This window comes from Denticeps clupeoides, chromosome 10 (genome assembly GCF_900700375.1).
Source record: "Denticeps clupeoides chromosome 10, fDenClu1.1, whole genome shotgun sequence".
In the NCBI taxonomy this organism is placed as follows: domain Eukaryota; kingdom Metazoa; phylum Chordata; class Actinopteri; order Clupeiformes; family Denticipitidae; genus Denticeps; species Denticeps clupeoides.
Window position 1 is genome coordinate 787,950 of NC_041716.1, and position 20,082 is coordinate 808,031.

Here is a 20,082-nt window from a genome sequence, read left to right on the forward strand (position 1 = left end):
TATATATATATATATAATTTTTTATTAACCAAATTTAACCAGTATTTCTTTAACAAATAAATAAATAAAGAAGAAATACATACAAGAAATACATTATTACAATGAATAGCAGTGGGGCAGTGGTGGCCTAGCGGTTAAGGAAGCGCCCCTGTAACCAGAAGGTTGCCGGTTCGAATCCCGATGCGCCAAGGTGCCACTGAGGTGCCACTGAGCAAAGCACCGTCCCCACGTGCTGCTCCCCCGGGCGCCTGTCATGGTGCCCACTGCTCACTCAGGGACAAATTTCACTGTGAATCGCATCACTTCACAAGTTGCATCGCCGCCTAGGGGAAGCGGAGGGGAAAACGGAAGTGATGCGATCAGGAAATGGTCGAGAGGCGGGCAGGGTGCATGGCACGGCAAACGGAGGCCCCTTTTATTAAGGCTGTCCACAACAGGGATAGTAACACCACCACTAAAAATCAACATTTACTGTTGATCACAAAAAATAGATATTTATTGGTAGGATCGTGACAAGGCGTCCGAAAACTTGACTGCAACAAAGCTTCTCAATGGTCCCGTAACTGAGTTGACGCTTCAAGAACTTCTTAGAAAAATAACAAAACGCGATCAAATCCATTTGTAAGACTACAGCACCTGCTCCAGTAGCACCTGCATCTACCTCCAGTATGGATGGAAGGTGAAAGTTTGGAGCAGCAAGAACCGGGGAATCTGGCAATCTGCTGAGTTTTTACAGAGCAGATTAGTCAGTGGCAACACAACATCAGAGAAACTACGGTAGCACCCAACCCTGCCAAGGAACCTACGCAGCTCTCGCTGAGTGGTTGGTACGGGAAAGTCAGAGATGGCTACTACTTTAGTTGCAAGGGGGCGAACTCGTCCCCGACCAACTTGTTTACCCAAGTAACTCACAGTTGCTTTAGCAAACTCACACTTCGCCAAGTTCAGGGCGAGCGAAGCTGGTACGTAGGTGGCCAGGTAGAGAGACCCAGCTGCCAACAAGTAGATGGCAGTGTTTAAAAACAGGCATAGCCACAGCCAGCTGCCTGGGTCCTGGAGTAGACATCGTGAGGATGTGCTGCTAAGCAACGACAGCATGGCGGTACAGTTGTTGGCCTCTAGGCTGTTATTAGGACAAACAGCCGTAGTGGATAGAGCGAGAGAGCGACAGCTCGTGGGGGATTGTAAGGGATTGTTTATATTGTATTGTTATGTCTTTTAATTTGTATTTTAACTAGTGGTGGGCCGTTATCGGCGTTAACGTGCTGCGTTAACTTGAGACTCTTATCGGGCGATAAAAAAAATATCGCCGTTAATCTATTCACAAAGTTGGGTTGGGAGCTGGGTCTATACTACGCAAGCTATTGTGCCGGAGTTAAATGGTTACACTAGATTTATAAGTATATTTCTTCTTTCTTGTGTCTTTTAGTTTCTTATTTCCTAAAGACTTTTATTTTGTTTTTGAGACCCGGTTCAGGTCTCTTGGACACATGGCGTGAGCTGTGAGGGGTGCGTGGGGTTTGTGTGCAAAAAGTTATTTCTTTCATTTTAATTTATGTACATATTAGGAATATTTGTGTGTTATTTTGTGAATATTTTTTTATGAGGTGCAGAAAGACGCGATGTGTGACGCGACCTTGCTTTTTGTACAGAATACACTTTGCACAGAAAATCTCTTGGGTGTCAGCTCATCATTTGATTTTTGATTTTCGTTCAAGAAACGAAATCAAAAAGTTACACAACGCAGAAGAAGAAGCGCTACACTATGATGACTTTCACCTTGATATTTTAGTGCGGATGTATACCTAGCCGAATTGCACTGTAGGGGGCGAGAACGAGTCTTCGAACTGTGAAATTACCACATCAAACGTGACGTGGTAACATGGATGCAGCAATTTTACTGAATAATCAGTTGGTAAACACAAGTACATCTTATTGAACATAATATATTTTCATCACCAACTATCATAGTAGAACAGCTTTCTCAAGCAGTTTGTGATGCATTTTGGAAACAGGAGATGAGCCCCTGGTCTAATGCACCACCTGGCTTGAGAAACCCGTTCTCAAAGACTTACTTTTAGTCATTATTTGGGTAGCACACATATTCTGAATGCCTTCGGCAGAATTCAAATGAGCCATTTGAATCTAGATTAATCTAGATTAATTTCGTTTACTCTAGATTAATCTAGATTAATTCCAAGATTACAGTGAGATTAATCTAGATTAAGAAAATTAATCTATGCCCACCTCTAATTTTAACGTATGTAATTAAAGGTTTTTCTTATGTGTATGGGAACTAACATTTTATATCCTTTTTTGACAGTTGCTGTAAAGCTGCTGGGTTGTCAGCCATTGTTCTATGGATAATTATTTTACTATGTTCTAGACTTAATCGGTTAATCCTTTTTAAGTCTTTGTTTTAGATTATTTTATTTATTTATTCCGATGTTTCTCTTCTATATTTTAAATTGTATATTAAACCTGACCCTACATTAAAGGATGCTGTTTGTTCCTAACATGGTGTAGTGGTTTATGGGCTAAACAGAGCCCATAGCTAACCACAGGCCTGCGGTTGCTACATACATCATCGAGGTACGCTTCACAATTAGGCACCCCTGCCAACACCGTAGTCATAAGACGCTGAGAGGTTGCTGGTGCATTCCGCAACCCGAATGCCATTACGGAATACTGCAGAAAACTATCCGCCGTCACGAATGCTGCGACCTCAGCAGCTCTAGGTGTTAGTGGCACCTGCCAGTAGTCCATCTTACTGACAAAGCTAGCTGAGCCCACACGGTCGACGCTATCCTCCGTACCAGGCAGTGGGAACGAGTCAGGTCATGTGACTGCGTTCACTTTACGACAGTCAGTGCAGGAGCGATGAGTGCCACCTGTTTTAGGAACCAGAATGCACGGAGAACTCCAGGGACTTGAACTGGGCACTGCTAACCCATGATCGGCAAGATAGGCCACCTCAGCTGCCATCGCAGCCCTCTTTGTGGGATTGAGGCGGCATGCGTGCTGCTTTATGGGAGCATGGTCACCCACGTCAATGTCATGGCACAGGACGTTACAACAAGATGGCACATCTGAAAACAAAGAGGGAAAGAGGACGATCAAATTTTTAATCTCACAAGCATGCTGATCAGAGAGATGTGACAGAAACGAGTCCAGAGCAGACATAAATTCAGATTTCTGGAGACGGGCACGAGTCACAGGAACATCTCGTCCTCCTCAGGACTGTAGCATCAGTCAAAGTAAAAAAAAAGTCAAAGTCAGCTTTATTGTCAATTCTGCCACATGTACAGCAGGACATACAGAGAATTGAAATTGCGTTACTCTCAGACCCAGGGTGCTTACAAGTAACATTAAATACAAAACCGTAACATTTAAATACAAAGGTATAAATGCAATTTTAAAAAACACAATATACAAATAAGGGCACATGGTGGAGAGTGCAAAACCATGTAGTGCAACAGAGGTAAGTTTAAAAGTGACAAGTGAGGTAGTTGGCAGACCAAAGCTACACAGAGGGACTGGTGCACGGTCAGTTTGAGTGTGTGTGTGTGTGTGTGTGTGTGTGTGTTAGGGTTCAGAACATTTGTGGAGCAGGTGAGGGGAGTGGGGGCAGAGCCGGGAGAGGGCTGAGCTTCCTCTTGCTGTTCTAAGTTTGCGGAGGAAGTAGAGACGCTGCTGTGCTTTCTTGGCCAGTGCAGTGGTGTTATTTGTCCAGGAGAGATCCTCAGTGATGTGCACACCCAGGAAGGAATATGTCGTTGCTTCAATGACAGCAGAGATACACGGAGCCTGTGGCGGGGCATACAGACCATCACGGATTACAAGCCCCCTCCACAGACCTGTGATAGCACCATCTCCCTGCTGAACGAGCTGAACACCTTTTTCGCTCGCTTTGAAGTGAAAAACAGCACCACAGCACAGAAGACCACACCCCCTCCTGGTGACCAGGTGTTGACTCTGTCCCCGGACAGTGTGAGGAGATCCCTCAGCAGGATCAACGCTCGCAAAGCTCCGGGCCCTGACAACATTCCTGGTCGTGTACTGAAGGATTGTGCAGTGGAACTCACTGATGTCTTCACAGACATCTTTAACATCTCACTCTCCCAGGCTGTCGTCCCCACCTGCTTCAAAGATACCACAATCATTCTGGTGCCAAAAAAGTCATCTCCTTCCTGCTTTAATGACTACCGTCCAATTGCACTTACCCCCATCCTCATGAAGTGCTTTGAACAGCTAGTCACGAAGCACATTAAGTCTGTCCTTCCCCCCTCACTGGACCCCTTCCAGTTTGCATATCGGCCCAACCGCTCCACCGATGATGCCGTCTCCACTGCACTCCACTCAGCACTCACACATCTGGACAAAAAAGACTCATATGTCCAAATGCTGTTCATAGACTTCAGTTCAGCATTTAACACTATAATCCCACAACAGCTCACACAAAAACTGATCCAGCTGGGGCTCAACACCTCACAGTGTAACTGGCTGTTAAAATATGTGTAACGGGTAGTGCGTAAAGTAAAGTAAAGTAAAAAGCGCAAAGATTTTGTGCAAAGTGATTTTGTGCAAAGAGTCCAGAGTGATTGAAAGTGAAAGTGCTGGAGTGTATTGGAGTTCTATGTACTGTTGTTGAGAACTCGGATAGCCTGCGGGAAGAAGCTCCTCCTCATTCTCTCTGTGTTCGACTTCAGGGAGCGAAAGCGCTTCCCTGGTCGCAGCAGAGAGAAGAGACCATTGTTGGGGTGGGTGAGGTCCTTCACTATCTTCCTGGCCCTGGTACAGCACCGTTTGCTGTAGATAGATTGAAGGAACAGGTGGGCATCCTGCAAACAATAGAAACACACCACAAAAACCAGGACGTAACATTGGCCTGATGCCATATTTACAGTTTTCTGGCCTGACATGAATAAGTCCGCGCTGGTGCATCATCAGAAAGGAATGAGTTTCGCTCAGCAGTTGATGAGTGAATCCCTGGCCCCGCCTCTTTTCTTAGCCAGGGATTAGTGTCAGGCTCCAGACTGGCTCTGTGACAGCAGCCACCATGCGGCTGACCTGCCCCGTGATGCTGGTCCTGCTCTTCATCTCACGTCCTGTGGCCCGCGGAGAGTCCGTCTATCCCCAGAACTGCTCCCTCCACTGCGTTCGTCAGGTACGTTTCGGCCTTGGATGTGATCGTGTGTGGTCATGATGGCTTGTAGTAACCCTGCGGCAGGGTGCAGGTTGGAACCGATTTGGCGCTAAAACGAGCTCTTTGTTTCTGACACACTCGCATCAAAAACTCCACTAACTACCATGGTGTCCTTGAGCAGGACACTTAACCCTGAGTGTCTCCAGGGGGGGACTGTCCCTGTAACTACTGACTGTAAGTCGCTCTGGATAAGGGCGTCTGGTAAATGCTGTAAATTGAACTCGTAACTGCTTTGATCTGAAACCACCGTGTCCCTGCAGGGGAGGATTAATGCAGGAATCTTCATTCAACACCCTGCACTCATCATGCAGAACATCAGGCAGATGCAGCAGACTAGTGGTGTAGAAGAACAAGCAGCTTACAAACTGCCGCGACACACACAGCCACTCAGGCTGGTTTTTCTGGTCGCTTCTCCACTTCATGTCTTTGCTCTGATCAGGCTGCTCTATAATAAACGCATCCGCACGGAATCCCATCCAACAAGCGGCGGTTTTATACGACACGATGACTTTTAGGCATGGTGTCGCTTGATAAATTTGTTCATTTTCCTTGTTATTTAGGTGAGATATTTGGGGGGGTGTTTAGGGTGAAAATGTACACTAGAAACAGGGAACGCTCTAGTATCATCTGTATATGAGTATTCTTCATTTTTTAGGGTAATCCGCAGTGTGGATACTGTCGAATATCACAGGACGATGTCCAGAGGAGCCTGGGAGCTGCTTTTTTCGAGCCGTTTGGAAGTAAGTGAAAAGAACAGATTCGGCCTGGTACCGAACACAACCGGCCAACAAATCCCATTTTTGTCCTGGGAGTGATGGGATATTTGATTATTTCCTGCTTGTTAGGGGGTTTCATGCCAGATTCTGCATGATATGTCATGACACCTTCATCCCTTCCTCAGATTGTGTTCCTTGGCCGTGCGATTCGTTTCTCGGACAACAAAACCCAGAGGTGTGTCAGCATTATGTTGACGCCCCAAATAATGTGACTGTTCACTTCCTGCCCAGTGCCAGCAGTAAACATGAGACCACAGTGGTGTCATGGAACCCCAGTCCGTATGGTAACACCACCTTCTTCTTACTTCTGTATTATTATTATTATTATTAATAATAATAGTGGTGTAAACATTTCTTATAGATTCTAACTGGATAAAGTTATAATTTCTATACTACAGACAGTATCTCAAAAAGCACTCACAAAATCTTTCCTTGAATGTATAATAAAATGGTAGTGGTAGTAGCCTAGTGGGTAACACACTCGCCTAACCCCCCTTACTAACATTGTGTCCCTGAGCAGGACACTTAACCCTGATTGTCTCCAGGGGGGGACTGTCCCTGTAACTACTGATTGTAAGTTGCACTGGATAAGGGCGTCTGATAAATGCTGAAATGTAAAATGTGCTTAAAAAACAAAATTAGTTAGTGTATAAATTTGTGTAAATTTACAACGTGTAAATTTATAAAATGTCAGTAGTGACAGTAAAGAATAGTGAACAAATTCTTCCATTATTCTTAGATGCTTTTGTCACTCGCAAACTCTGTAAAAGAAACACGCTTTCAGTAATATATGATTTTTTCTCTCCGAAGGAATCGGCTTCCTGCGCGGATTCCAGGTGTCTCTGCAGACTCTGGGCACGGCTCATATTTACTGTCAGCTGTTTCTCATCCAGAAGAACTCGTCCCTTGACCCCGGCCATGCACAAAGGGTACCTCCGTTTAAACATTTTGCATGATGGAAACATTTGCATGATGGCAGATCTGTTGTTCTGCAGGTTTACCATTCAGACCCCTTCCCACTGTTACCGCTGGACAGTCGCTGCGTCGTCACGGTGATGGCCCTGCCCGTGCCTGAACTGTGGGAGCGTTTCTACACCACCAAGCAGTTCAGCACACGCTGTGAGTACAAGCACGCACACGCGGCCATAACTCTCCTCCTGTCAGCAGGCTGTTATATCACGTGCCTCTCCCCGCACAGCTTGTCCTGAGAAGAACGGCCTGGAGATGTGCAAGAAAGGTGAGTGGGAGGAGCACGAGTTCGAGGAAACCGTCTCACCCGGCGTTTAAAAGCCCAGATGAATCCTGGTGTCTTCTTTCTCACGCGTGGTTCCCAACCTTTTCACCCCGAAGCCCCCAGACAAGCCAGGACCCCTCCCCCCAATTCCTTACCGCATGCACACGTTAAAATGATGGAGTCTATCTATACAGCCTATAGACATATACATGCAGAGACCCCACGTTTAAATTGGGGCTCAGCTGAGATCCGGATTCTGTTTATGCTCTAATGCTGAACAGGAAAAACCGGCGTTTAGCTGTAATTATGACTAGTTCGTTCATCGTTTTACCACTACAGACTGGTACCCAACATACATAGAAGTGACGCAGGACGGGGACAATGTCAGCGTGACCTTTAACCTCGCACCCCACAACTTGGAGATCACTCAGTACTTCTCCACGTGCTATGGCGCAGGCAGAAGGAACTACGTGACCGTTAAACCGGTAGGTGACTCGGGGACAGTCGGGGCGGGAGGAATGCGTGCCAGTAAACGGAATTGTTCTGGTCTCGTCTGCTCAGAACTTCTCAGTGAACCAAACGCACCACAGGTATCACCTGGCCAACCTCGTCGCTGCCACCAACTACTCCTGCGAGGTGAGTCGCACGCCACACGCACACAGGGCGGGGTCTCTGGTAAAATGGAGCCGCCATTGCCGGTGACATTAATGACATCTGCAACGTTGGTTCTAGATCGCAGCTGATTTGGTGGATGCGGTCCGTAAACGTTTCCGTGTGTGGATCCAGCCCACAGGAGGTGACGTCACTCTGCAATAGTGCTGCAAATAACGCCCGTCGCTTGCAGTGTTAGAACTGGGTTTTTAGTAAAAGTTGCAATTTTTACATGGGTGGTGATCCCAAAATGGGGGGGGGGGGGTGAAAACAATTGTCATAAACCCCACCCGTTTGCTTTAATGAATCCATCTTATCGTCCAGACACGCCCCAAGACCCAGAGAAGACCGCCGTGACCGTTCTTCTTCCAGTGGGTCTTCTCCTGGCTGCCATCTGCATTGTTAGCTGCGTTGTGTTTTACCAGAGAAAATGGAGGAAACTGGTGGAGAAGAAGCACCTGAAGCCTGGTGAGGGACTTTTTTTTACCTCCTTTACTGGTGCCTTCACTGTAGAGCTTGGACAGTTTGCTGAGGTTGAGGTTCTCGTGTGGGTTCTAGACATTTTGGATGAATACTGCGACAAACAAGAGGAGCCAGCGAGTGTGTACATAACTCCCAGGACCACTCCACCCCGGCTGCTGATTATCTACTCCGACAAGGATGGACCTGCTCACATCGCGGTGGTCCTACAGCTGGCGGTGTTCCTGCAGAAGCACATGGCTGTTCAGGCACAGGAAACTTAAACCACGTCAATCATTTAGAGAGTTTTACATTCTTGGCAAGTTCCAGGTTCCATCATTTCTCTCCACAGGTTTCCCTGGATCTCTGGGAGGCTCTCAGCATGATGGAGGAAGGCACTTTCAGCTGGTACAGCAGCAGAATTCAGGAGTCTGACTTTATACTGGTCATCTGCTCGGCGGGACTTCAAAAGAAACATCTGGAGAGCATGAGAACTTCAGAAGATGAACTGGAGGACAACCCAGACCACCATATCTCCTCCGCACTGGTGGCCATGATTGGTGAGGAGCTCTGTCACACTAAAGCCAGGGGACTGGACCTCTCCAAATACATCACAGCCATATTTGAATACTCCAGAGAGATGGACGTCCCGACGGTGCTGGGTCTGGCATCGCATTACACCCTCCCCAGAGACTTCCCGCTGCTCTTCTCCCACTTCCACGCCATGGCCCTACACAGGCCAGGATCACGCCTGCAGGTGGCTCACATCTCGGAGGAGGATTACACCCGACTTCCTGCAGGCGCTGCCCTGAGCCTGGCCATCCAGCAGGCCAGGATGGGGCTCGGTGACACTCGTACAGGGACTAAAGGCTCCAGTCAGACCTCTGGGGACACATAGCTGTTCAGTTGTATTGAAAAACTCAGAAGACAGACATGGCTTCAAGGTCTCACAAATAATAGTATTAAACCACAAGCAACGATTCCTGTTGCTCAGCACCTATAGAACTGAATATATCGGTATGTATTACACACATACATCTTTAGAACTTTAATGCCACTGTTACTATTATGTAAATGATTCTATATTTAAACATTTTTACTTGAGATTTTTTTGTGAATTTTTCTTAATCATTAATTATCTGTTAATACTGTGACTCCAGGCTTCATTAATGAGTGAAACTGGAAACACCAAACTAAGCCACTGGTAGGATTGACGTTTTTGTATATTCTTTGGTAGATTCTGTGAAACGTGTGGAGAATTAAAAGAATGTATAGATTTATGTGTCGTCTGTCTCCTGGTGGGTGTAGGTATGGCGAGAATAATAAAGCAGCAGATATGTTCTTGTTAAAGGGGGAACTGTGGGAGATCGGATGTTCTGTTGGAGTCGCCCCAGGAGATAAAAGCTGTGAGGGCTTGTTCTGGGCTCAGCCAAGTTACCTCTGGTGTTCCCGGTTTGCCTGTATGGTTCCTGACAATAAAACCGTGGCCTAAGGAGAGCCATAAACAGTACTGTGGAAAAGTCATATTGTCAGATAAGTCGCCCTTATCCAGAGCGACTTACAATCAGTAGTTACAGGGACAGTCTCCGCCTGGAGACACTCAGGGTTAAGTGTCCTGCTCAGGGACACGATGGTAGTAAGTGGGGTTCGAACCTGGGTCTTCTGGTTCATAGGCGAGTGTGTTACCCCACTAGGCTTCTACCACCCATATTTCAGTACCCTACCACCCCTACAATCAGTAGTTACAGGGACAGTCCCCCCCTGGAGACACTCAGGGTTAAGTGTCCTTCTCAGGGACACGATGGATGGTAGTATGTGGGGATCGAACCTGGGACCCTGTGCTCTCCTGGCTCGCAGGGTATAATTTTGGGGGCGTGTGTAAGTCCCCGGAAGTAGAATTTGATTGGGCCGCTGGGTCCGCACCAGCCCCGTCCTGCATCTTCTCCCGCACCGACGCCTCTGACAGCGACTCCCGGCTCCCGCTCAGCCATGGTGCTCGACTTGGACCTGTTCCGCACGGACAAAGGGGGAGACCCCGACGTCGTGAGGGAGACGCAGCGGAAACGGTTCAAGGATGCGTCGCTGGTAGACAAGCTGGTCCAGGTTGACACAGACTGGAGGAAATGTGAGTTCAGCACACGATGTATGAGCTGAGCTAAGCTAAGCTAAGACAGACGACGTATTGAACTCCATTGACTGAGCTAACGGGGCTAGCTGAGCTAATGCTGCCGGTGCGGCCCCCGCATGGTCAGCCGGCGTGGCCGGGGGACAACGACACATTGCATCCCGCCACTGACTCGTCACGCCCGGCATGAACTCGTTGTTTTCAGCCATTAGCATGTTCGCTTGTCGCTGCAGTCGCCCAGATGTTTAGGGAGCACATTGCCACGTCCGGCCGTCATGTGGCACCGCGGCCACGTATCGACCGCCCCGCGTGTCCGAACGAACGGCCCGTTACATCGTTTTCTGGGGGCGAGTTTGGGCAGGAAGCGTCGCTGCATCGATCTGATGCAACTCTGCTCCGGTGAAACGGCGTCGCAATTGTGACTCTGCGCATGCGCGAGTTTCATTAATGTATGCACACCAGAGGCTGTAATTACATAATTAATAAATTCATGATAATTAAGTTCCGGAAGGAAAACAGCTCGATCTGTGGTGAGACTGCATGGACCAGCTGTAGAACTTTGCATTAAGTATGTAGATGTGATTCTGCTGCTTAATGATTTAACCTGTGGATCTTTCCTAATATCAAATGAAAATAAGACGTTGAAATGTAAAATATGAGGCTGGATTTTTGATAACGTATTTTTTATTACATCTCATTTACATTTACGTCTTGCTCTTTTTCATTTTCGCCAGTTTACAATTTCGCTGCATCAGATCAATTCACTGGCTTTTCTGTCGCTCCGCCCTTATTTACATTATTCTGCTTCAGGGTTTGTGGCAGTTCTTGCACAGTTCTCTCGTGTGGGCGGGTGCTTCGCCTCATTGGTCAGCAGGTATTTGAGTGACAGGTCCGTACCTGGCACTCCACTGCCCACCCAGGCATTTTTGTTCAGATGTAATTATTCCTGGTGCCCAGAGGACACAGTGTCTTACACTCACAGCTCTGCGTCTCTTTACACACACACACACACACAATATATTTATATATTATATATATATATATATATATATATATATATATATATATATATATATATATCTGAGCAAGCATTTTATTTGCAATATTTCTCCCACCAGCTCGATTTGTTGCTGATAACCTGAACAAGGCGAAAAATCTGTGTAGCAAATCCATTGGTGAGAAAATGAAGGCAAGTCACACAGATGATGGGTATCTATTAAAAATTATTTATGGCTTATGTGTTCATAACGTTGATTGTTGAAGGATGATTGTCTTGCAGAAGAAGGAGCCCGTTGGGGACGACGAGTCTCTTCCAGAGGAGGCGCAGAACCTGGAGACGCTCACTGCTGAGACGCTATCGGTACGCTGCCTGCCACCCATGTTTTACTTCCTCTGAGGGCCCAGAATGAAAGATCTCTCTCTCTCGCATTGTCCCCAGACTCTGACCGTGACCCAGATCAAGAAGGTCCGGCAGCTGGTGGACGAGGCCATACAGACGTCTGACGGCGAGAGGCTGAAGCTGGAAGGAGAGCGTTTCGAGTATCTGCGAGAAATTGGCAACCTGCTGCACCCGTCTGTGCCCATCAGCAACGATGAGGTGTGTTTAACGTTCCTGTTCTACCGCAGACTTTACGCTGTGACTGTCGGTACGAAAGTCCCAGCGTAAATATCCATACGGAAACAATTCCATTGGGTTTTATTGCATCCAACCCATCACTTCAAATTCAAATTTTATTTGTCACGTATACGGTACGATATGCAGTGAAATGCTTTTTGCGACTGCTACAGACCACAGTATTGCAAATATTGCAAGTACACAATGAAGACCAACATGCAAATATTGCAAACATAACTAAATATTACGTCTTTAACATAAAACATGTGTAACAGGTAGGGTGAAGGTGTGCAAAAGATTGTGATTACAATGTAAAAAAAGTAAAAATAGCTGAGATTGTGCAGTGAAAGTGCTGGAGTGTATTGGAGTTCTATGTACTGTTGTTGTTGAGAACTCTGATAGCCTGCGGGAAGAAGCTCCTCCTCATTCTTCACTACTTCACTACAGCCCTACATAGGGTACAGGTACTATGAGTCTGGTAACATTGACAAAGGCTAAAGAAAAAGAAATTTGTAAGGAAAATTAATATACCAAATAATGATAAAATACAACTAATATTGTATTTTAGAAGAGCGTCTGGCGAGGTAAAATTCTGGCCCTTGGACAAATGCAGATGACAACCCAGATGCAGGGTCGTAAATTTGATGAAAACGGGCTTTAAAAAGTCTTTAAATTAGCTTCCTTACACCTGCAGACACCCTGGTACATTTACAGCACTACAGAGCATCAACTAAAGCAGGGGTGTCAAACTCGCAGCATGCGGGCCACATCAATTTTTATAGATCTATTATTATTATGGCCCGGTAATATGAAGTACAAACTACACAAAAACAACAGATCCCATAATGCAGTGCTTCAGTTGCCTTGCCGGATCTGAACAGGAGCAGTTTCCACGACATGACAAATCGGTTGTTAAGCAGCTCGGAATTCAAAGTCACCAAAGCGCTGTGCGAACTCAGTGCGTAGGGAGCTCAGTTTGTCCCCAAAGGGCGCACTGCATTATGGGATCAGTAGTTTGTGTGTTATCAGCGAGTCATATCGCTGGGCTGTAATATATGGATCTATAAAAAGTCATCTTGTGGGATGTGAACTGAACGGTGAAGAACTGGGCGTGTTTATACATCGTTTATATATATATATATATATATATATATATATATATATATATATATACACACACACACACACACACACACACACACACACCATTTCATTCTCGCATCATATAACACAAACACAATTTTTTATGGACTGTTTTTTTGTTTGTACAAAGGGAATGTTAATTAAAACAATTTCAAATAAGAACAAACATGGCGTTGATGTGAGTTGATGTGTAATGATCTGTTTTCCCTGCGCGCTCAGGACGCCGATAACAAGGTGGAGCGCACGTGGGGGGACTGCAGCGTCCAGAAGAAGTACTCCCATGTGGACCTGGTGGTCATGGTGGACGGCTATGAAGGAGAGAAGGGAGCCGTTGTGGCAGGCAGCCGGGGATATTTCCTGAAAGTAGGTCCCCCCCCGCGTCTCACGGACAGAAGTGGCGCCCCCCGGTGGGCTTTTTAATGATCCCTGCCTGCTCGTCCAGGGGCCGCTGGTGTTCCTGGAGCAGGCGCTCATCAACTACGCCCTGCGGATCCTGTACAGCAAGGGCTACAACCTGCTGTACACGCCCTTCTTCATGAGGAAGGAGGTCATGCAGGAGGTGGCTCAGCTCAGCCAGTTCGACGAGGAACTGTACAAAGTACGTGCTTCTGTCTGGAATCCGAAGTGAGAATGAGAGCCCCGGAGGGGTAATGTGATATTCATGGCTACTGAAGTGTGGGCGTGGCAGTGCCGTTTACCTGCACCAGGGATTTTCTCTGTACTTCATAACTAAACCTGTGTGATGCAGGTAAAAACCTGCACTCATATAATGTCCACATGCATTCCTGTGCTGCCATTTGTGCTTATTTATGCATGACACTCTTATTTAAAATACAACTAATACAAAATGCAGCAGCACGACTGATCTTCAACCTTCCCAAGTTCTCCACACCGCCCCTCTGCTACGTTCCCTCCACCGGCTCCCAGTAGCTGCACGCATCAGGTTCTAAATACTGATGCTGGCCTACAAAGCCAAACATGGAGTAGCACCATCCTACCTCACAGCCCTTATTACACCTCTCACTGCACCTCGTATACTCCGAGCCTCCAGTACTGCTCGCCTGGTCCCTCCATCTCTGAAGGTAAAAGGAAGACGCTCATCTAGACTCTTCTCCGTCTTGGCCCCTCGGTGGTGGAATGAACTTCCAGCTCAGTCACTGAGCACCTTCACACGGCAGCTCAACACCTTCCTCTTTAGAGAAGATTTAGATGAACTTGTAACCTTCTTCTTGTCTGACTTCTGTATAGAAACTAGAACAGAGTGAATAAAAAGATTGTATTCATAGTTGGGGGTCCTAGTGAACCAGAACTGACCACTTCATCCATGGTAACATGGAAGCACGTTGTAAGCCCCTCTGGATACTGGCGTCTGCCAAACGGCTTAAATGTAAAAGTAAAAGATGTCCAGAAGTGCGGAGTTGTAACGTGTGTGTGGCGGGCAGGTGATCGGGAAGGGCAGTGAGAAGTCTGACGACACCTCGGTGGACGAGAAGTACCTGATCGCCACCTCGGAGCAGCCCATCGCCGCCTTCCTGCGGGACGAGTGGATGAAGCCGGAGGAGCTCCCGCTGCGCTTCGCCGGGCTCTCCACCTGCTTCAGGCAGGAGGTCGGCTCCCACGGCCGCGACACGCGCGGCATCTTCAGGGTGCACCAGTTTGAAAAGGTCAGTGCTGCCAGCTTGGACAACTGGAGACAAGTGTGATCTGGTTTGGATCTGATGTTTTTTCCTCTTCTCTTTTTCCAGATTGAACAGTTTGTTTATGCTTCCCCACATGACGGAAAGTCGTGGGAGATGTTCGATGAGATGATTGGGACGGCAGAGGAGTTTTATCAGTCACTAGGAATCCCGTACCGCATCGTGAACATCGTCTCCGGTTGGTCCTGGAGTGTAGATGTTGATAGAAGCGCGTTTTTGACCCCGCGTTGTCTCTGGTGAGTTTGACCTTTTGTCCTCTGCTGCCGTGTAGGTGCCCTGAACCACGCTGCCAGCAAGAAGCTGGACCTGGAGGCCTGGTTCCCTGGATCTTCTGCGTTCAGGGAGCTGGTTTCCTGCTCAAACTGCACCGATTACCAGGCCCGTCGCCTGCGCATCCGATACGGGCAGACGAAGAAGATGATGGACAAGGTGAACTGCGTCTTCGTTGTTGGCGTCTCATTAATCGCATCAGGAATTTTCATTTCATTGATTGATCTTTTTCTCCTACAAATGTGAAGGCTGAATATGTCCACATGCTCAATGCCACGATGTGCGCCACAACACGGGTCATTTGTGCGATTTTGGAGAATTATCAGACCGAGGATGGGATTGTGGTTCCAGAAAAGCTGCGGGATTTCATGCCTCCAGGTTTCTATGAAGTTACATATGCAATAAATCAGATTTTTACTGTATCGTAATCTAAAGCTGATCTGCTTCCATCTGCTTTTAGGTCTGAATGAAATGATCAAATTCGTCAAGCCGGCCCCCATCGACCAGGAGGTGTCCAAAAAGCAAAAGAAGCAGCAAGAAGGAGGGGGGAAGAAGAAGAAACAGACGGAGGTGGACCAGGCGCTGCAGAGCAAAGTGGAGAACATGTCCGTCAACGACTCTTAAACACACCCCCCCCCAACCAGTCCCCTCTCGAGTCCACATCAGCCACTTATACGTTATTACTCTTATTCTTCCACATGGTTCTGACTGTAGATGGTTCTACATGTTTTGTGATGAAGGTCAGCAGGTCGTCTCTGCGTTTCAGGGTAAACTTGCATGTGAACCTCGGGGATTGTGCTGTATTTATCTGTAGGCCAGTATGCGGTTTTAAGACCTGGAATCGTCTGAAGATGCACGACGGGTCTGTGCCTGGACCATCGACCAGGTCACAGGGCAGGGACTCGTCTTGCACAGAACTCCAGCCATGTCACAAATAAATTCAACTGCTATAAACCCACACAACTCTCGCTCCAACTTTTACTACTCCTGCACATCATAATAAAAGGACTTTATCAAAGCACTTTTATTTTTCTGTCCCTTGATCTTAACTTTCTTTTGAAGAGACCTGACACGACCAAAGCCCTTTTTTTCAGCACCATGTACAATATGCAGTAGAGGCCAAAAGTTTGGACACCTTCTCATTCAACGCGTTTTCTTTATCTTCATGACCATTTACGTTGGTAGATTCTCACTGAAGGCATCAGAACTATGAATGAACACATGTGGAGTTCTGTACTTAACCAAAAAAGGTGAAATAAGTGAAAACATGTTTTATATTCTAGTTTCTTTGCTCTGATTACTGCTTTACACACTCTTGCCATTCTCTCGATGAGCTTCAAGAGGTCGTCACCTGAAATGCTTCTCCAACAGTCTTGAAGGAGTTCCCAGAGGTGTTTAGCACTTGTTGGTCCAGCTCACCCCAAACCATCTGGACTGGGTTCAGGTCCGGTGACTGTGGAGGTCAGGTCTCCACTTTTTGTTAAGTACATAACTCCACATGTGTTCATTCATAGTTTTGATGCCTTCAGTGAGAATCTACCAACGTAAATGGTCATGAAAATAAAGAAAACACGTCGAATGAGAAGGGGTCCAGACTTCTGGCCTGTACTGTCTGGTTCAAGCTCAAATTCAGTTGGTAAGGTGTGAATTTGGCGGGAACAACACGAAAGCATGAATCCATCATGGTTCAGCCTGGTGGGGGGTCGGGTTATATTTTCTTGCCACAATTTAGGCCCCGGGGGACCGTCCTCCTGGAGACACCCAATGGTAGCAAGTGGGGTTCGAACCTGGGACTCGTAGGCGAGGCCACCACCACAGACGGCCATCCTTCTCCGTCACAGGTGCTGGATGAGGAAGTGACGCCTGCGGTTATTCATTAACCCCCAACAGACTTTACACCTGCGTGTGAAAGTAATTCGGTTGAACAGGTCGATTACCATTGGATTCCAGGTACGCCGATTCTCTCACAATCACCGTTTCTTAACCGGAGAAAAACCGAACAGGATGAATAATCTGCACGCGCTTGTATGATTGTGAGATTTTTGCTGTTTTACTGAAGAGGGGCGGCCGAAGATGAGCGAAAACGAAGATGACAAGGAGATTTCCTTCACCGTCAAGGTCCGTAAAGCCCTCACCGCATCTATTGTCGGTTCGGTTCTCACCGTTACTGATCGCCTGTTCTCTTCTTCCTCTTCTCTGAAGTTCCTGGGCCGCGTTCAGGTCCTCCGCTCGGAAGGCGTCCAGGTCCTGGAGGAGGCTGCAGGTGACCTGCAGGTAGAACCTCCACCTCCCCTCCTTCAGCAAGTTTAAACCCGGACACGTCCAAATGTCCAAAAGTTCCTGCTCAGATAAGAGCTGATCCAGACTCTTTGTCTGTGATGGCCCAGGATCTGGCTCCAGAACCCTTAGTGTACATCTGAGCTCTGTGTCCTCATTTCCATTTTTTTATGGCATGATGTGATGATGGCCTCATCTTCCAATGCAGAATCCCAACAAGGACGAGGCCGAGAAGACCAAGAAGAAGAAGAACAAAGTCAGCCTTTTTGTTTCTGTGAGCGGAATCGACATCCTGGAACACAAGACAAAGGTGAGTTTCTTAGCTCTGCTGTTAAAACGCACAACCGAGAACCTCAAGAACGTTCTCCAGCTCCGTCTTCTGCAGTAACACAGGGTTCAGGTTCAAGCAGTGTGTTCGTATCTCTTTGCTCAGTTCATGCTCTACACGTGCCCTCTGTCCTCCATCTCCTCCTGCGCCGTGCATCAGGCCACGCCCAAAATATTTGGCTTTGTTGCCAAGCACCCGGCTTCAGAAATGCACCACTGCTACGTGTTCCAGAGCAAGAAATTTGTGAGGATGCACACTGAAGTACACACCCAGCAAAACAACACGCACAAACACCCCACGTCATGTTTCTGATGGGTGCTCGCTTTTTTTCTCAGTCCCATCTGCTGGTGTCCGTCATTGGAGACACCTTCCAGGCTTCTCAGAAGTTCAAGAGCGTCAAGGGAAGCCGTGACCTGGTGGTGGAGGCGCTCAGACACAAGGTGTGTATGGGGGCGAGAGCGTGTAATGGGAGGAGCTAAGATCCCCCCCGTGCAGGAATGCTGAGCAGTGACACAAGAGTGGATGTCTTTCTGAAGCAGACGCCGTTTATTAAAGGTCCCCTGACATGATTTTTCTTTCTGCTTTTATATTCGGTCTTGTTGGTCCCCTAATTCTGAATCTGAAGTCTCTTGGTGCAGAATTACAGCCACTTTTATCCAGTCCCACAATGAGATTTCCCAGGACGTGCCGTCTCATCGTCTGTGGCTTAGAGGCGGGAAAAGGAGGAGAGCGGCCAATAGGAGTTGAGCAATGTTTGGTACAAACAGGAAGTCGTGTTGCCGTTTTTACAGAATAAAATACATCCCCTTATGACATCATAAGGGGACAAATTCCAGATCCGACCATCTGAGCTGCCGCTCTCTGAACGTTGAAGCAGGATGACCAAAACACTATTTACACCCATCGCCATAACTAGCCCTGCAGGACCACAGACAGGCTGGGGGAACTCGTATTAATGTAAAAAAATCTCACAAAGTCACTTTTTCATGACAGGGGACCTTTAAATGATATTCCAAAAAGACTTTGTCAATCAAATCTATTCTCCTGAATGAAAACTTGAGCCAGTCTTTATATCCCTGGACCAAAACAGATAATTAATTATCTTTAAACAAAAATTCAAACAGATCATAGCAAATCATCACATTCACCAAACAATAAGTTAATATGCATTTAAAAAATTAGCCCCGCCCCTTCCCCAGGGAAACGTTTAAAATTCTGCATTAATTTGTCTATAAATCAGTATTTTAAAATCTGTTCAGGGTGTTTAAACTGGTAACCGAACCCCAGCTCTGTTACAGATTAGTTAGAACATCTCTGAATTCTAATCAGTCAGATCTTTCCAGATGTTCCGGTTAGATATTGTGTCAATGTGCTGCTTCACAGAACAAAGTCCTGCAGAGGGAGAACATGCACTTGAAGAAGAGGGTGAAGCAAGCAAGGAATGTGAGTTACGAACCTGAGTCTTATTCCACTCTGTACCGGCCTGAGTTCTAATGGCTGGTGGCCGTTCTGCGTGTGGTTTAGGTGAAGGGTGCAGGATTCCAGAGCTCAGATGACCAAAGCAGCGACACGGAATCATCGTCGTCCAGGTCTGGCCAGTCAAACGCTCAGGGTGAGAGCCGGCACCGGATGTCCAGATGTGACAGATGTGACCACCCGTCTGTAGCTCCTCTGCATGCAGCTTGACGTGTTCTTTCCTTTCGTCTGTGCAGTGAGGTTTCAGACTGATTGGGATGAAGCTCCTTTGATTAAGAATGTGTGAAGGAGGAGGAGAAATGGAAAAATGGAAGAACTGAACAGCCACCAGACGATCTTGATGAACGAACGGTTCTAAAAACAGAATTCTGCATGACTTTTGCAATGGTTAGTTTTGTGTTTTTAATGCGTCAGATTAATTTCCTCTGCAGAGAATCCTTAGCATGCATACATCTGTGTAATTTTGTAATAACTGTAAGCTTCTGTTTTATTTCCATGCAAATGTAATGGAAATTGAAGTAAACCAAGTGCCACACCCTTGGGCGTCATTTGCTGGACACGTCGCCGTGGTTCTGAACTGTACGGTCTTTAATAATCGTTCGGTGTATTACCAGCTCGTCCTGGTTAGAATTAAGAGTGAAGATTGGGATTTGGTGTTTTTAGTTAGAAGCCCTGCTGCTTGAATTGAAACATCACCGCAGTTTTGTGTAGGTTTTAAAATCCTCGGCGCTGGATTTCGATGGACCGTCCCTGTAAATAATGACCGTAAAGTCGCTCGGAATAAGGGCGTCTGATAAACGCCACGCGTGTAAATCCTATTTAGTT

The 20,082-nt window shown here is 46.9% G+C and overlaps 3 protein-coding genes across 6 annotated transcripts; all 3 read left to right on the top strand.

Annotated features, from left to right (window-relative positions):
- Positions 1 to 16: 16 nt before the first annotated feature.
- Positions 17 to 9,589, top strand: LOC114797968 (interleukin-17 receptor D-like). Of its 3 annotated transcripts, XM_028993308.1 has the most exons (13): positions 17 to 1,184; positions 5,016 to 5,167; positions 5,862 to 5,946; positions 6,108 to 6,157; positions 6,793 to 6,911; positions 6,962 to 7,101; positions 7,181 to 7,219; positions 7,556 to 7,701; positions 7,778 to 7,852; positions 7,949 to 8,012; positions 8,192 to 8,335; positions 8,426 to 8,595; positions 8,679 to 9,589. In XM_028993308.1, exons 1-13 carry the CDS (start codon positions 1,007 to 1,009, stop codon positions 9,222 to 9,224), a joined length of 1,908 nt encoding a protein of 635 aa, XP_028849141.1. In that variant the 5' UTR covers positions 17 to 1,006; the 3' UTR covers positions 9,225 to 9,589. The 3 variants fall into 3 exon arrangements, with proteins under 3 accessions (XP_028849141.1, XP_028849140.1, XP_028849142.1); XM_028993307.1 differs by lacking the exon at positions 17 to 1,184 and having other exon boundaries at positions 6,108 to 6,266; positions 6,978 to 7,101; XM_028993309.1 differs by lacking the exons at positions 17 to 1,184; positions 5,016 to 5,167; positions 5,862 to 5,946; positions 6,108 to 6,157 and having other exon boundaries at positions 6,565 to 6,911.
- Positions 9,590 to 10,315: 726 nt separating this feature from the next.
- sars1 (seryl-tRNA synthetase 1) lies at positions 10,316 to 15,800 on the top strand. Its single transcript, XM_028993584.1, has 11 exons — positions 10,316 to 10,451; positions 11,570 to 11,640; positions 11,731 to 11,811; positions 11,890 to 12,048; positions 13,429 to 13,572; positions 13,652 to 13,807; positions 14,652 to 14,873; positions 14,955 to 15,084; positions 15,178 to 15,335; positions 15,425 to 15,554; positions 15,637 to 15,800. The coding sequence occupies exons 1-11, from the start codon at positions 10,316 to 10,318 to the stop codon at positions 15,798 to 15,800; spliced, it is 1,551 nt and encodes a 516-aa protein (XP_028849417.1).
- Positions 15,801 to 17,035: 1,235 nt separating this feature from the next.
- Positions 17,036 to 19,794, top strand: LOC114797679 (PTB domain-containing engulfment adapter protein 1-like). 2 transcript variants are annotated; one of them, XM_028992645.1, is made up of 9 exons: positions 17,036 to 17,126; positions 17,215 to 17,294; positions 17,379 to 17,450; positions 17,662 to 17,763; positions 17,887 to 18,024; positions 18,117 to 18,221; positions 19,165 to 19,224; positions 19,306 to 19,393; positions 19,494 to 19,794. In XM_028992645.1, exons 2-9 carry the CDS (start codon positions 17,250 to 17,252, stop codon positions 19,541 to 19,543), a joined length of 660 nt encoding a protein of 219 aa, XP_028848478.1. In that variant the 5' UTR covers positions 17,036 to 17,126; positions 17,215 to 17,249; the 3' UTR covers positions 19,544 to 19,794. The 2 variants fall into 2 exon arrangements, with proteins under 2 accessions (XP_028848478.1, XP_028848477.1); XM_028992644.1 differs by having other exon boundaries at positions 17,094 to 17,126; positions 17,236 to 17,294.
- Positions 19,795 to 20,082: the final 288 nt, after the last annotated feature.